The sequence below is a fragment of the Protopterus annectens genome, chromosome 11.part0 (assembly GCF_019279795.1).
Source record: "Protopterus annectens isolate FY-2018-M chromosome 11.part0, PAN1.0, whole genome shotgun sequence".
NCBI classification, from domain to species: Eukaryota; Metazoa; Chordata; order Ceratodontiformes; family Protopteridae; genus Protopterus; species Protopterus annectens.
The window spans coordinates 982270484-982284714 of record NC_056745.1 but is presented as its reverse complement, the minus strand read 5'-3'; the positions used below and the strand labels follow the sequence as shown (position 1 = coordinate 982284714).

General features: G+C 37.2%; 1 protein-coding gene across 2 annotated transcripts in view; it reads right to left on the bottom strand.

The window, feature by feature from the left end:
- Positions 1-13681, bottom strand: part of PCLO (piccolo presynaptic cytomatrix protein) — a 2606742-nt gene extending 2593061 nt beyond the window's left edge. For both annotated transcript variants that reach the window (XM_044088356.1, XM_044088355.1), the window contains exon 1: positions 12547-13681. In XM_044088356.1, coding sequence (XP_043944291.1) covers positions 12547-13584 — 1038 coding nt within the window. In that variant the 5' untranslated portion in view covers positions 13585-13681. The remainder of the gene's footprint in view (positions 1-12546) is intronic.
- Between the last annotated feature and the right edge of the window lie 550 nt (positions 13682-14231).

The window sequence follows — 14231 nt, the reverse complement described above, 5'->3', positions numbered from 1 at the left end:
AATTGTGAATGTGGCAGCAAACCATAAAAGAACTCATTATACTTCTACAATAATGACTGCAGAGGTGTTTCACTTTACTGCATACAGCAAAAGATGCTTAGTCCCTAGTAATAAAATACATATGCGGGAAAATTAACAAGCAATAAAGCACCCATTCCTAGTATAACGACATCTACAGTGCTCTTCTGACTGCCTAAAATGCTAGCATTACTCTATGGAAAACAGCTCTGTCACAGTGAAACATTATGCAGAGTAATTCAGACATAGAGTAACAAAAGTTAATGGAGTCATCTGTACTACAAACCATCAGAACAAAGTCATGAAGTTAAATAATATCAGCTGAACAAACTGGGAAAAGCCTTGGTACAAAAGGATGGTTAGGAATGGTTTGGGGATGTCCACCACAGACATAATGCTAACTTTTAAATGCGGTTACTTAACCAATGTCCAGAATCAAGACAGAAGGTACTTGCAATATGCCACTGCAGCTCATACAGTTATAATTACTTGAAAAGCAGTCTAAAGTTTGATTGTATGCAATACTTGTGCACTCAGGAAAATAAACTGTACCTTGCTTGTGAGAAGCAAGCATTTCTCCGTTATGTGCTTCAAATGTGCAAATGACATTTGCAAGTATATAATTTTTTTTTCTGTTAATCACTCTGGACTGCTGTACTGCTTACTATAACAGAACATAGTATGGATTATCTCCTTTGCCTGAGATGACCAAAAGCTTATATTTCTTTCCATTTCTGAAAAGTTATATGTCAAAGAAAAGCAAATTAAATGTGAATTCATTGCGTACCAAATTCTCACAGGACAGCTGAGGTCAGCCTTTGAATTTTCTGCTGTCCATTCTAATTTTGCATCTAACGCAGGTCAGAAGTCATTCCAGTTGAGTGCCTTAGAATTACTGGCTGCTTTCCTTGTGATCTCTGAAGCATCCAACCACAAATATGGAAACACAAACACAGACCTCGTTTCCAAATGCAGCACTACTGTTTGTGCACATCCTGATTTTTACGAGGTACAGTGACCTGTAATGATATGACATTTTAGGAAATCAAGTATACAGCACAAATGAAATAATTTATTTATTGGACCTATAAAGAGATGCAAGACAAATGCATCTATCATTTGTCTTTCCACACCAGTCTTTCTGTGCAAGATTGTTCAAATCCATAAATTTCATTTTATGCAGCGTTTAGAGCAATAGACCTTTAGTTGTATAAACATTTCTTTTATCACAGTAAATATATATGAGCTTGAAGGAATTAAAAGGGAAAGACAGAGGGCACCATATCTAGAATAAAGACTGACGTGCTGAGGCTGTTACGTGTACAGTTGATTAAGACTCCTCTGTATTTAATTTTTTAATACTGTAAAAACATTTCAGAATTAATGTGGCAAGAGCACACTATTGTGCCAGTACAAATTACATGGCTTGGATATGCATCAAAAACACAAAGGTACATTATATTTTCAAAAATGATGTTACTGTGAAAAAAAAAATAGAAAATGCTGAAATAAAAAAAAAATGTAATACTAAGCAGTTATGTAGAAATAATTTCATGAAATGGAGGCATACATTATATTTCAACTAACAAAGGAAATCCTTTTACTGGAACTAAAGAGTGAGAGAGAAAAAAAAACAGAAAATTCTGCCTTATACTATTCTTGCCAGCATCCTGACACTGTCAAAATTCAGAGATGCACTACTCTGTCATATGTACTTTAATTCAAATGGAATGAATCAGGGATGCTGAAACAAGACCACAAAGGTTGAATACTGTTTAAATAGACCATAAACATATATTGGATATAGAAATAAATCTTCATCTGAATTCTACTTTGAAAAGTAGGACATATTTCCTGACTTCTATCAGACAGGATAAAGAAATGAGGTAGTTGCAGATTTCAAGGAGACAGACTTTTTTAATACTTTCATTATTAAGGTTTGTTTCACAATCTAAAACTGGAATTTTCTGTCAAGTTTTGTTTTGGAGTTTCTCCCAGGAAGATAGAGTACAAATTAGGTAAGACTTTCTCCGATGAAGACAGAGAAGGAATGAGGTGAGATGGAATGAACACACATTACCTTCCTGATGAGTTAAGCATCGTTCACTGAACAGTTCATACATTCAGAAGTAAGACCATTTTTAATCCCTTTTGATAGTGCATCAGTGCAACATATTTTGAGATTTCATATGATGCAACAATGATATTCCATGCAAAATACTCACTGATCCAATAATATGCTAATAATAATAATAACAGCTGTTACATAACCTAGATGGTCTAGTTAATTAATTATTTTGCAACTAAAGACTCTTCTGTATTAGGCCAGAGTTATGGTGTTCTGTATTTGTTGTTGGTTATAGATGACTTGATGTTTCTTTAAACTTGAGTACAGCAGCCTGCTTGTTAGAAACACCGTGTCTCGATAGATCTGCAGTATAATTGCCTTTCGGTGATAAATCTTCACCAATGTTGCTTACCTAGATCCAATATCTGCATTTGGTCTTTGGCACTATAACTGTAGTCTGTCCTAGACTTCATATGTGTGCATACTCTATTCATGCATGTCCATGGACCTTATTAAAGACTGCTGAATGGGGGATGCTTTTACAGTACATTGAGAGGGAAAAAAAACAGAAAAAAAGCACTTTGGATTATTTGAAAGTTTTAACAAGCAATTTGTTGTAATTTAAATCATCACACAAAGATCACTTTCATTTATAATAGCAGTATAGTCCTGCACCAGCAACACTTGCAGATCACAACCCATAACAGCTTACCCAGAGTGGCTGTCTCCTTTGTTCTACCCTAGTTACGCTTAGCCTTTCATGTAAATGAACTGCTCTTAGGCTAGATTACACTTGTTCGGACACTGGTCACTTAATCCCTTTCCTTCTCTATTCCTGTCCACATTTCTGTACTTTCATACATTGTACATGATCACTACATAATCACAGTAACAGCTTTGTCCTGCACTGTCAAACTATTCATCATATGCCAATGGAGGTGTCAAAGCAATTATACCACCCATACCTCTCAACCTCTAAGCGCAAACAATCTGGACAAAGCCTGACAGAATGGAGGGGGGGGGTCAAAGGCTCATGGCCTCAAACATACGTCCTATGCAGCCCGAATGAAAAAACTGGCTGTACTCAGTGGCATATCACTTACTCAGAGGTGATCTCTGCCTGACATACAAAGCCATGTCCAACTCAGAATAGATGGACATGCTTCACCTAAAGAAATCCATGTCACTGCAAGCCACATGCTCTAGTGAGCTAAACCTCACCACAACAATAAATAGAACATGCTGGAGGACAATGCTTTGGAACAAAATTCCAAACTACATTAGGCAGAGCCCCTCACTAACACTCTTCAAGAGAAACCTTGACAAGTGGATGGGTAACAGAAAATACACCCCTGGGATCACTTCATTGGCTCTGCTTGACAGAGGATCAGTTACTTAATCAATGGGTGGCGAAAGCCAGCACACTCTGGCTAGGCTTATAAATACCTATGGGCAGATAGCCTAGTACCTACCTATGAACCTATAATAGGGACAGATTTTAAATATTGCTCTTATAAACTTAGACAGCTGCTAGAATACCAGGAATTATCTTAGCATGCATTTTTTCTGAATGATATGAAGTCTGAAACACAAATGTATACCATTACTTAGTGACTTCAGTCCTCAGATCATCCCAATGATTTGCCAGAAAATCACAAATTTTATCAGGAGCAGACTGAACATATGAGGCAAAAATCTGGACATTCTGCAAAAGTCTGGACAGTTGAGAGATATAATACCACCGACTAAACATATATCACAGAGTTATAAGTTAAAGAATGCATTTTCCTTCCATTTATTTTTTGGCAGTTAACACAACAATTAAAGCTCTGATTTGTTAAACTGCTGCTTTCTGTAGTTGAGGGTAAAGAGTTTGACTTCTCCTACCTCATTTGCCAATGCGTGATTCTAAGCAAATTATTTAACCAAACCATGCTTCCAGGGTTGCCCCTCAAAAGGGATAAAGATGTCCATTGGGCTTACACGGAAAACAAATGAATAAAATGCATAAATAAATCTGTGTGAAAATGACTGGAATTCAGTACTGCAAAGTTTGGACCACACTTAGGACTTGCACAGTATCGTGGATTTCACATTATAGACGACTAAAAACATTTTCTAGTACCTCCCTTCCTTATGTAGTGCAATTCAGAAATTTCTCCACTCAGAAAGTAGACTATGACGTGTAAACATCATATATTGACTGCAAGGAACTCTTCTGCACCCCCAGCAAATTAATATCACACTTGTACTCAAACTGTAATACAGTCAACTGCAAAAAGGCACTCAATCATTCCTGTATGATAGCAATAAACTAGTCTTAATGGTCTCCCAAGGTGTTTATGGAGAGAAGTCAAAACAATTGGCATAACTACAAAATCCAGTAAATGACCCAGTCACTGTTTAGGCTCCAACAGTAAGACTATCAGATGACAAAAAATCAGGTTACCATGGCAACCACCACTGAATTTTGCTTTATTCCACCTTTTCCTCCTTTTCTATCTTCCCTACATTTTTATTCAGCATCAGGTAGCACTGTTATTTGCACATTCTAAATTCACTCATTTTACTTCAAAGCTATCATAAAACTTCTAAAACAAATGGTTCTGCCACCAATTCCACTTAAAAACACTTGAAAACTTTAATTAAAATATACGATGATAAAATATAAAATAAACACACTGGCTCATAAACCGGATATGAGCTTTCGGTATAATACCTTTTTCAAGGATTTGAGTTTATTTTATATTTTATCATCGTATATTTTAATTAAAGTTTTCAAGTTTCAAGTGTTTTTATGTGGAATTGGTGGCAGAACCATTTGCTTTTGGAGTTTTATATTTTGATGTGCTCTGCCTTTGGTGACATTACTTACTTCTTTTTTAGCTATCATAAAAAGCAGGAATACAAATGCTGTGAAAACATTTGCTGAACTCATCAGGACCACAATTTGTTGAATGAACTGCAGTGCAGACTTGACATCCATTTGGCTCATATAGTCAACATATCATTAACTCTGTCTGTCTCTTTCCACTTTGTAGATAATAGCTGCGCTAATTTCTATTCCAAAGATTGCCTCACTTTCCTTGCCACAACATTACTTACAAGTCTCTGATTTGTCTTATATGGTCAATCTCTTTGAAAAGAAGTACAGCATTACACAGAAAAGTGTGAATTTTTTATTACTTATTTGTTGATCTTGGTTTTAGATCCCAAACTGGCACCATAATTTATGATTAAAACCAGAGGAAATGACCAAAAGCCTTTTTTACAATGTGAATCATAACTTCATACATTCTTAGAATGCTTACTGACTTTAGGCAAAAATGGTAGCTTAGAAATGAGGCTTTATTCATACAGAACTAATACTGATATTGCCTATCAATTCAACAAACACCAATTTGAAATTGCTTAGAAAGGAATCTCAAACTATACTTTTAAGATAATTTGTTGTGAACTACAGCTATATTGCTAGTCAGTTTGCTCCAAAGTGTTTGAATATATTCTAAGACAAACCCTATGGCTTTTAGATGCACCATTACTGAGCAAAATAAACTAAAAACTTGAAATCCTGCTTTTGTAGTAGCATGGAAAAGACAGGTGATCCTCTATCCAGCCAATATTGTCAAATTGCATCTGACTTTTACGTTGACCCCTTGAACAGCCACAACCATTAAGAGAGTTTATTAGTCAAATAGGGAACAGAAGTACATTGCCAGGCTTTTCTTCTGTCTTTTTTAGATTAAGTAACAAACTAAAAATTAAACTTAGAAAAAACAAACCTTAAAACCCCAAATGCCGCTCAGTGATACAAAGAGAATAAATGCAGCCAAATATCGAAGCAGCTAAATATTCACAATCCCAAGCCAAGGTATAACAGATATCCAGATATAAATCCACACGTGTTGCTCCAGATGGAAATACACTTTATTGCAGATAAAATAACAGGCAAGCGCTTTCACAAACATCCATTTGCTTCATCAAACCATAAACAAGCAAAATTAGCCTCTCCCTTTTATATCCATGCAAATGATGAAATTCAAATAGACAAATCATAATTAACCCTACATTCAAATCACCTCCCACCATCCAAATCCTAAAAAATAATAAAAGGTATAACATATATTTAAAACTAATGAAGAAAGAATAGGAGGCACCAGACCAAGGCAGATAAAAAATAAAAATTCAGCGTTTAATCCACAATGAAGAGACAAACAATGGTGAGGACTTTCGTAGCCAAAGTTACTTCATCAGACAACTAAAATCATTACTCATTGATTTTTAAAATAGCAGCAACCAATCAGAGACAGAATTCAATTAAAAACAAGTGACTTAAGTGCTAGTAGGCTACAAGATGATGAACAATAAAACAATTATGTTTGGTATCAAAACCTTGTCTATGGCACTAAAAAGTATCTAAAAATAAATCTAAAACAATTATTTATATATATATATATATATATATATATATATATATATATATATATATATATATATATAGCTATATATATATATATATATATATATATATATATATATATATATATATATAAACACACACCTATTTTTTTTTTATCTATGTAATGGCTTATTAGTTAGTACAGGTTTAATGGAAATTATGTCATTTAGGCCTATGTAATGGCTTATTAGTTAGTACAGGTTTAATGGAAATTATGTCATTTAGGCCTCTGCCCCATATTAGCCAGCATCCCGATGATCCACTCAAGTTCTTTGGTCTCTATCAAGTTCTTAATTGCTCCACCTCTACATCCTATTTTAACATTCTCTATTACCATAAATTTGAAAATATGTGACACATCTGATGCCATAACATGTCTAACTAGGGCAATGATCTCTGCCCTCCTGTGTATATCATATACATGCTCTCTAATTCTATCACGAAACCTGTGTGGTCATACCCACATAGAACAAGCAGCATGAAACCGAGTGGGCTAAACACACAATATTTGTAGTGTTACAATCAGCTGAAACACAGCGGGCTAAACACACAATATTTGTAGTGTTACAATCAGCTGAAAGTTTGAAATAAACAGTTTTTCCAGTATCTGGATGTTTAAAAAATTCTTTCCTGTCAATATATGAACAGTAATTACATGAATTACAAGGTTTAGTTCCATGGACACATGTTGTGGGTTCAATATCTCTTGGCCATATCGGGGTCCACATAAGAGCCTTTTAAGGGATTTCTTATTTTTATAGGCATACATAGGAGTTTCCCCTACCAATATTCTAACCCTGTCATCAGAACGTAACATATTCCAATTCCTAAAATAAATGATCTGTAGCAATCTAATGTTACTAGTGTATGTTACTGAAATCATTATAGGGTTACATTTCATAGCCCTGTGCTCATATATTTGACTATGATTAGAAAATATGGTTTGCCCACATTATTCCTAATGGAAGCTATATTGGAAGTAATGGACGTGATCTCCTTTCTCTTATATCCTCTCTCTATAAATCTCCCTTCCAGTTGGTGTAATTCCGTAACAAATTTATCATCCTCCACTGTTAATCTAGATGTCCTTAGTACTTGCCCTTTGATCACATTTTTAAACACATGCTGAGGATGCATGCTTTGTCTATGCACATAGTATTTCTGCAGCATTCTTTCCGAAAACTTTCAGCACACAATTCACCTGTATCTCTCCTAGTTATACTGACATCAAGAAATTCAACACATTTATCTGAGCTATGGGCTGCAAACTTCAGGAAATGTATACTATTATTTATGTCCCTCAGGAACTGTTGTAGGTTTGATGCACCTCCTTCCTATAACAGGAAGAGGTCATCTACAAACCTTCGATAGAAGACTCTCAGACCATGCTCCTACAAGGATATTCTCTTTCCCATTTAGCGATAACAAGGTTGACAGATATTGCCACACAAAGTGCCCATAGCCACGCTACCCAATTGTCTATAAATGTATTGTTTAAACATAAAGATGTTATTCTCCAAAATGGTTTCCACCAAAAATCAAAGAAGCTCAACAGTTTGAGGGTCATAAATTTCATCTTCTTTTAAATACTGGTGCAAAAACTCTAAACCTAACCCATTGGGAATTACAGTAAAAAAGGATTGCACATCCAACGTAACCATTAGGCAATTCATAGTTGGTGGGGAATTACTAGTGAATGCATGTAAATTTGTTAAAAACTGTTTAGTATCTCAAAGGATAGAATTGTTCCTTGCTAACACAGGTTTCAAGAGATGTTCTACATAGATTGATAGAGGCTCTGTGCACCATCCTTGTCCTGCGACTATCAGTCTCATTGGTGGATTAAGGGGTTGTTTATGTATCTTAGGTAATCCCTGTATCACTGGAATAATGGGATCATCCACAAGGAAGTAATTATAGAAGTCCATAGTGATCTGACCACATTGTGTACATTCAAATAAACCATTATGAATCCTACAGATACATTTTTCAACCTGTATATACTCTATCTTTTCATATACTTCATCATTTAACATGTTATACATCACATTCCTATAGAAGGTGTAATCCATGACCACCAGTGGTCCCCCTTTATCGGCTGGCCTGAAACAAATGGTTCTATCCTTAGAAAGGGCCTCAAGTGCTTCCTTTTCATCTCTCCCCATATTAACAAAACACTTAGTACGATTTCTATTGTTATACATAAAATAAATATCATTAATGCATGCTTTTTCAAAGGCTTCAATTACACCCATAGTAATGGGCACATAACCACTAGCCTTCTTAAACAAATTATTACTTACATTAGCATCTTGAAATTGCATTTTCAACGTTAATTTCCTGGTAAAAGTCTTTAATTCAATAACATTTTCAGTTATTGTCATTCGGCTTGCCGGTATGAAACTCATGCCTTTACTTAGAACAGTTTCCTCTGCCTCATTCAACTTGCAACGGGAAATATTCCATATCAATGTCTGTTTTTGGTTTGCCACATTTTCTTTATAGTTGAGGCATTTTCTTCTTCCATGGATGCCTTCCTCTTCAGGTGACTTCTCCCCTGGTTCCGCTGATAAAAATTTGGTGTACGAATAGGATAAGGTAGAATTAGCCTTTTGTTACCCTCCCTAGACTGTAGATTTGTGGTTCCGCTGTTAGTTGCAGTCTGAGCAGTTTCTTTCCTAAGTGTTCCACTTCCAGCGGGGTGTGGTTTCGGCATATACACCAGTTGTTCTAAACTGGCCAATCTGAAGGGGAAGAGTGACTTCCTCGTCCCCCACACCTTGTGCTGGGTTATTATTTAAGGTGGTATCCGTTGTAATAGCATCCAGGTTAGTAGTGCCAGTACTCATAGAATTCTCATTTAGATGTAAGTTTAAATTGTTATGACATTCCTCTCTTGGCCAGGCAAAGACCCGACCAGTAGAGAAATCATTTGTGTCCCTTTGAATCTTCTTTTTCTTGTGGTTCAGTAGTTGGGACTCATAGGCATGAACTGTCTCAATGACATGTTCTACCTTAATATCCAGTAATGTTGAGGGATATTTCTCAGAGTTCCATTTGTAGCTTATCTATGCCATCTGCTAGCTGATCTTCCTCCTTAAAAAAATCAGACTAGTAGCTTCATATAGTTATAGTTGGTATCTAGATTTATTTGCTGCCATTGATCCTGATATATTTAAAACTATATATAACATAAACCTAAAAATAAATACATGTTATACAAATAAATATAGAAAAATATATACTAGTCAGCAGATGGCCAGAGGAGCTATGTTCTTCTAGCTTCTTCTCGGTAGCTGCCACAACCATTGCATCTAAAAGAATACCCTTAGTCCAGTGTGGTCGGTCTTTGGGAGGGAGACATGAGCTTGTCTGGTCATTTGGGAATTGGTTCTATTGTGTCTGTCTCCTTCCATACCCAGTGGGATACTAAAATTGATGAGTTTGTCTGCCATGGGGGGGGGGTCACCCAAGATGTAGATGGGTCTGCCATGAAAGCCGCCAAAAACACAGCATCATCAAGATCTACAAAATGTCTCCAAAGTAGATGTCCTCCAGTGGTGATTTGGGGGATCTTTCTCCCTCATAAAGGTCTATGCCCTCGATGTGAGACTCAAAAGGGGAGTCTATAGTTCTCTTGCACTTCTTACAAGAAATCCCCTGTGTGGAAGGCTCAGGAGAGGTCTCAGAAGAAGGAGAGGCTCCCTTTAGGGGGAGAGTTTGGAGACCCTTCGGGGTGGGCTAATCCTGGAGAGTATGATAAGCTCAGGTCTCCAATTCGATGAGGAATGATGGGGAGGAATGTAGCTCACAGAGGCTGGATCTCTAGCAGTAGAGAAATTCCTTTCCACAATCTGGAAAGAAGAAGGACCAACAGATTTCCCCAACTCCCCTGGAGCTGAAGCAAAGGTAGAGATCTCAGATCCCTGGTTTCCAGGCAGAATCAGACCCAAGCTGTTAAGAGCTGAAGCCCTGAGATCCTACTTATAGATACAGGCAGTGCTGGTGATGTTGGATGTTCTCAAGACAAATGCTCTCATTCTTTCTGTCATTAAATTGATAACACAGTACCACTGATTCATTTCAGATTATATCATTTCTTTCTGGTTCCCACGCTAACAGTCTATTAGAGGATAATAGCCCCTTTGATCTTGCAGCTGGTTTAATAAAAGAAATTATACATGCAAATTCTAGCCATTAACTCTGGCTTCAAAACAGCAGGCAGAATTCCTTCACCCAGACATATTGGCTCCGAGTTTTGACATCAAAGAATTGACTTGTCAGCTTTGTTACAGCAGTGTGGACTGTTGTTACATTTTTGCAGTTCCACATTTAACACCATTTTCTTCCATTTAAGGGAACAAGCCTGTGGCTTATATTAATATTTACAAATGATAGAATTATCTGCAGAATTCTACCTGGCTAGGCTGGCAAGCCTTTACCTATCTTCACAAATCCTATGAACAAGACTGCAAGGAAACTACGTCTGTCACTGCTGGCAGCAAACGAGATCTGAGAAGGCTGGGTAAAGGGTACAGCATTATGGGAAGAGGGAAGAGCTCGAGACTTGGAGCCTAGTCTGTAGAAAAGTGTCCGAGTCAGATCTGAGAGTCAGATCCGCGACCCAATAGTGAGGGAGAATGAAAGGGACAACATCAGATTACCATTACTTCCTTATGTCTAGCATGACTCATACACAGCAGACTTGAAAGGGATTATTGGAAAGAGAAAGGCTTGAAGAAATATAAGATCACGTTGATCCTGTCAAGCCCCATTGACAGCCATTTTGCAGTAAACATATTAAAATTCCATTAGAAGTAGACGGATTGATTTTGAGATATTAAAATAACTCAGAAAACAGAGATAGAGAGAAAAAATAGATTCTAAGGCAAAGTTTTCCTTCAAGTTAGAGCTAGCTCTGGAGTCTTGCGACAGTCCTTAAAGCATCTACATAGCTCTTCCTTGTGGAGGTACTTTTACACTCTTCCAAGGTTTGCTTGGCAAACTCAATGATGTCATTATCAGTCAGTTAAAGCTCACCACTGACTCCAGGAACTCGCCACAAGGACTGCTACAGATATATAAAATGTGTGAACACATCTATGAGTGAACATACTGATTACTCTAAAACAAAACTAGCAGTAGCTTATTTTAACGGAACTGACAAACAACTTTCTCCTCTGTGGTTAAGATGGACCAACCCTTTAAAAAACACTTCAGAGTTATTTGGGGCAACTAGTGTTCTACATTTTATTACCCAGATTTCATTAGTGCCACGACAGGATTACAGTACTGTTACTACTTGATAAAATATAGGGAGCTCCTCAGTTTCTCTAAAACACACACACACACACACACACACACACACACATATACACACACACATATACACACACACACACACATATACACACACATATACACACACACACACACACACACACACACACACACACACACACACACACACACACACACACACACACACACACGTGCATATGCAGACATTTGCTCTCAGCACTGACTTCTAATGAGTGGTCTGCTCTAGTAGATTTAACTTGCTTTACACCGTAGGACAGTGCAAATTTCAATGTGAACAGAGTGACACAATGGATATTATTAAAATATCAAAGTTATTTCACCTTAGCCTTTTAATTCTAGATGTTTAATAATTTTATGTGGATTATAAATGCAACAAGAGATATCTATATGTAAATATTAGATAAAACTGACTAATTTTAATTATTTAAATCACAGTGTAATTCTGTACTTTCTGAACTGCAAAAATGGTGTATCTAATTCATCGCCCAAGACTTAATGAACTAATCCATGAATAAAGTTAGGTCACATTATGTTTCTGTTGTTCAGTATAAAAACAAACATCATCTAAGTTTAAAGAACAATATCATATAAACAAGTCATACAAATGTGCAGTAGTTTTTGCTTTCAAACCTTCTCTCACTTTATATAATATATGAAAATAAGCAATACATGTTCTCACCTCGGTAATGTCGGGGTTGGGATTGAAGCCGCACAAACTGCATACCGTAGTTTGACACCGAGTACATGTACTGTAATTGGCTTTTTCTGGGGTATGAAGCAGCAGCTCTGTAGTAGTACAAATAGGGCACATAGTTTTCTTTAAATCTGCTGTACTTTGTGAGGCAGTCTGAGGGGTCCTATCTGGTACTACCGAAGGAGATTTTCCATGTTCACCAGCAGGTTTCTTTGCATCTGATGGTTGTGATTTAGGCTTTGTGGGTCCCTGCTTTCCTGGCATTGTCTGAAGTGGCCCTGTTTTTTGAGCTGCTGACTTCTGTGGTCCTTGTTGCTGGAATGTTGTTTTCTGAGGCTCTTTAGATGCTGCCTTGGGGGGCTGTTGCATTTGGGGTGTAGGTTCTAAAGGTTGTTGTGGTGGAGGAGTTGATTTTTGTACCCCTTGTTGTTGGGGGGTCATTTTCTGAGGTCCTTGATGGAGGGGTGTAGACTGCACAGAGCCCTGTCCTTGCATGGTTGGCTTTGGAGAGCTTTGCTGTGGGGACGTTGTTTTCAGGGACCGTTGCTGCTGTGGACTTTGCTTTGGAGAACCTGGCTGTTGTGGAATTGTTTTCTGTGGACCTTGTTGTGAAGGTGTCCTTTTTGGAGATCCTTGTTGTTGTGTTTGTTTTGAAGGCCCTTGTGTTTGGCGTGTTTGCATAGGAGGTCCTGGCTGATGGGTTGATAATTTAGGTGAGCCAGGTTGTTGGGCTGTTGATTTTACAGATGGTTGCTGTTGAGCTGCATGTTCAGGGTTCTGCAGTGGAGATTTTACAGGATCTTGTGAATGGAGAGGTTGTTTAATAACTTGCTGCTGGGATACTGGCTTTGAAGTGGTTTTGGCATCCTCTGTCTTTTGCTGTGTCTGTGGAACAGATTTCTGTTTTCTATTTGCCTCATCATGTGACGACTCTGTATCAGATATTAAGTCAAAGGGATTGAACTTGTTAACAACTGATGACATTGCACTTAAAGGATTTCCCTCAGACAGGAAACTAGGCATTATTGATGACTTTTGTTCTTCCCTAAAGTCTGATCTAAATGTGGTTTCCTTCAGACTTGCAGAGGAAGGACTTCTGCCTGGTGGTTGCTTCTCTGGTTTTAACACATCCACAGTACGACTTTTACTTAGTCCCGGAGGCCCTGGATCTGGAGGCTTGCCTGGCTGTCGAGGATGATGGTTCGCATCAACTTCTGGTTTCCTGGTAAAGGAATTATATTATTAGTATTGCATTCAAATAAATATTTAACCACAATTGTGCTTCTGCTAATAAGAAACATCCATTATATAACCTGCAGAGAGCAAAGGCATACTTATGTCTTAAATGCAAAATTATGCAGATTTCTAGGAGTGAACTTATGAATTTACTGCATGTGGTTAATGATCACTGAGTACGAACCCCATTTGATAAAAAAGCAACACATTTATGGATTTAATGCATTTTGTCTTTCTCTTCATTCTGCTGATCATAATCAACTAGGTTATGTTTAGCAGGGCTGCACCAATACAGCAAATTGATGAGGCAGAAGTTAGCACAACCATGAATCTCTACTGAGATCAGAAGAGAAACATCCCTTTTTCTTATATATTTAGGTTAGTATCAAGGGGTATGTGATTCTGTGGTGCTATAATTTGGAATAACTTATTCT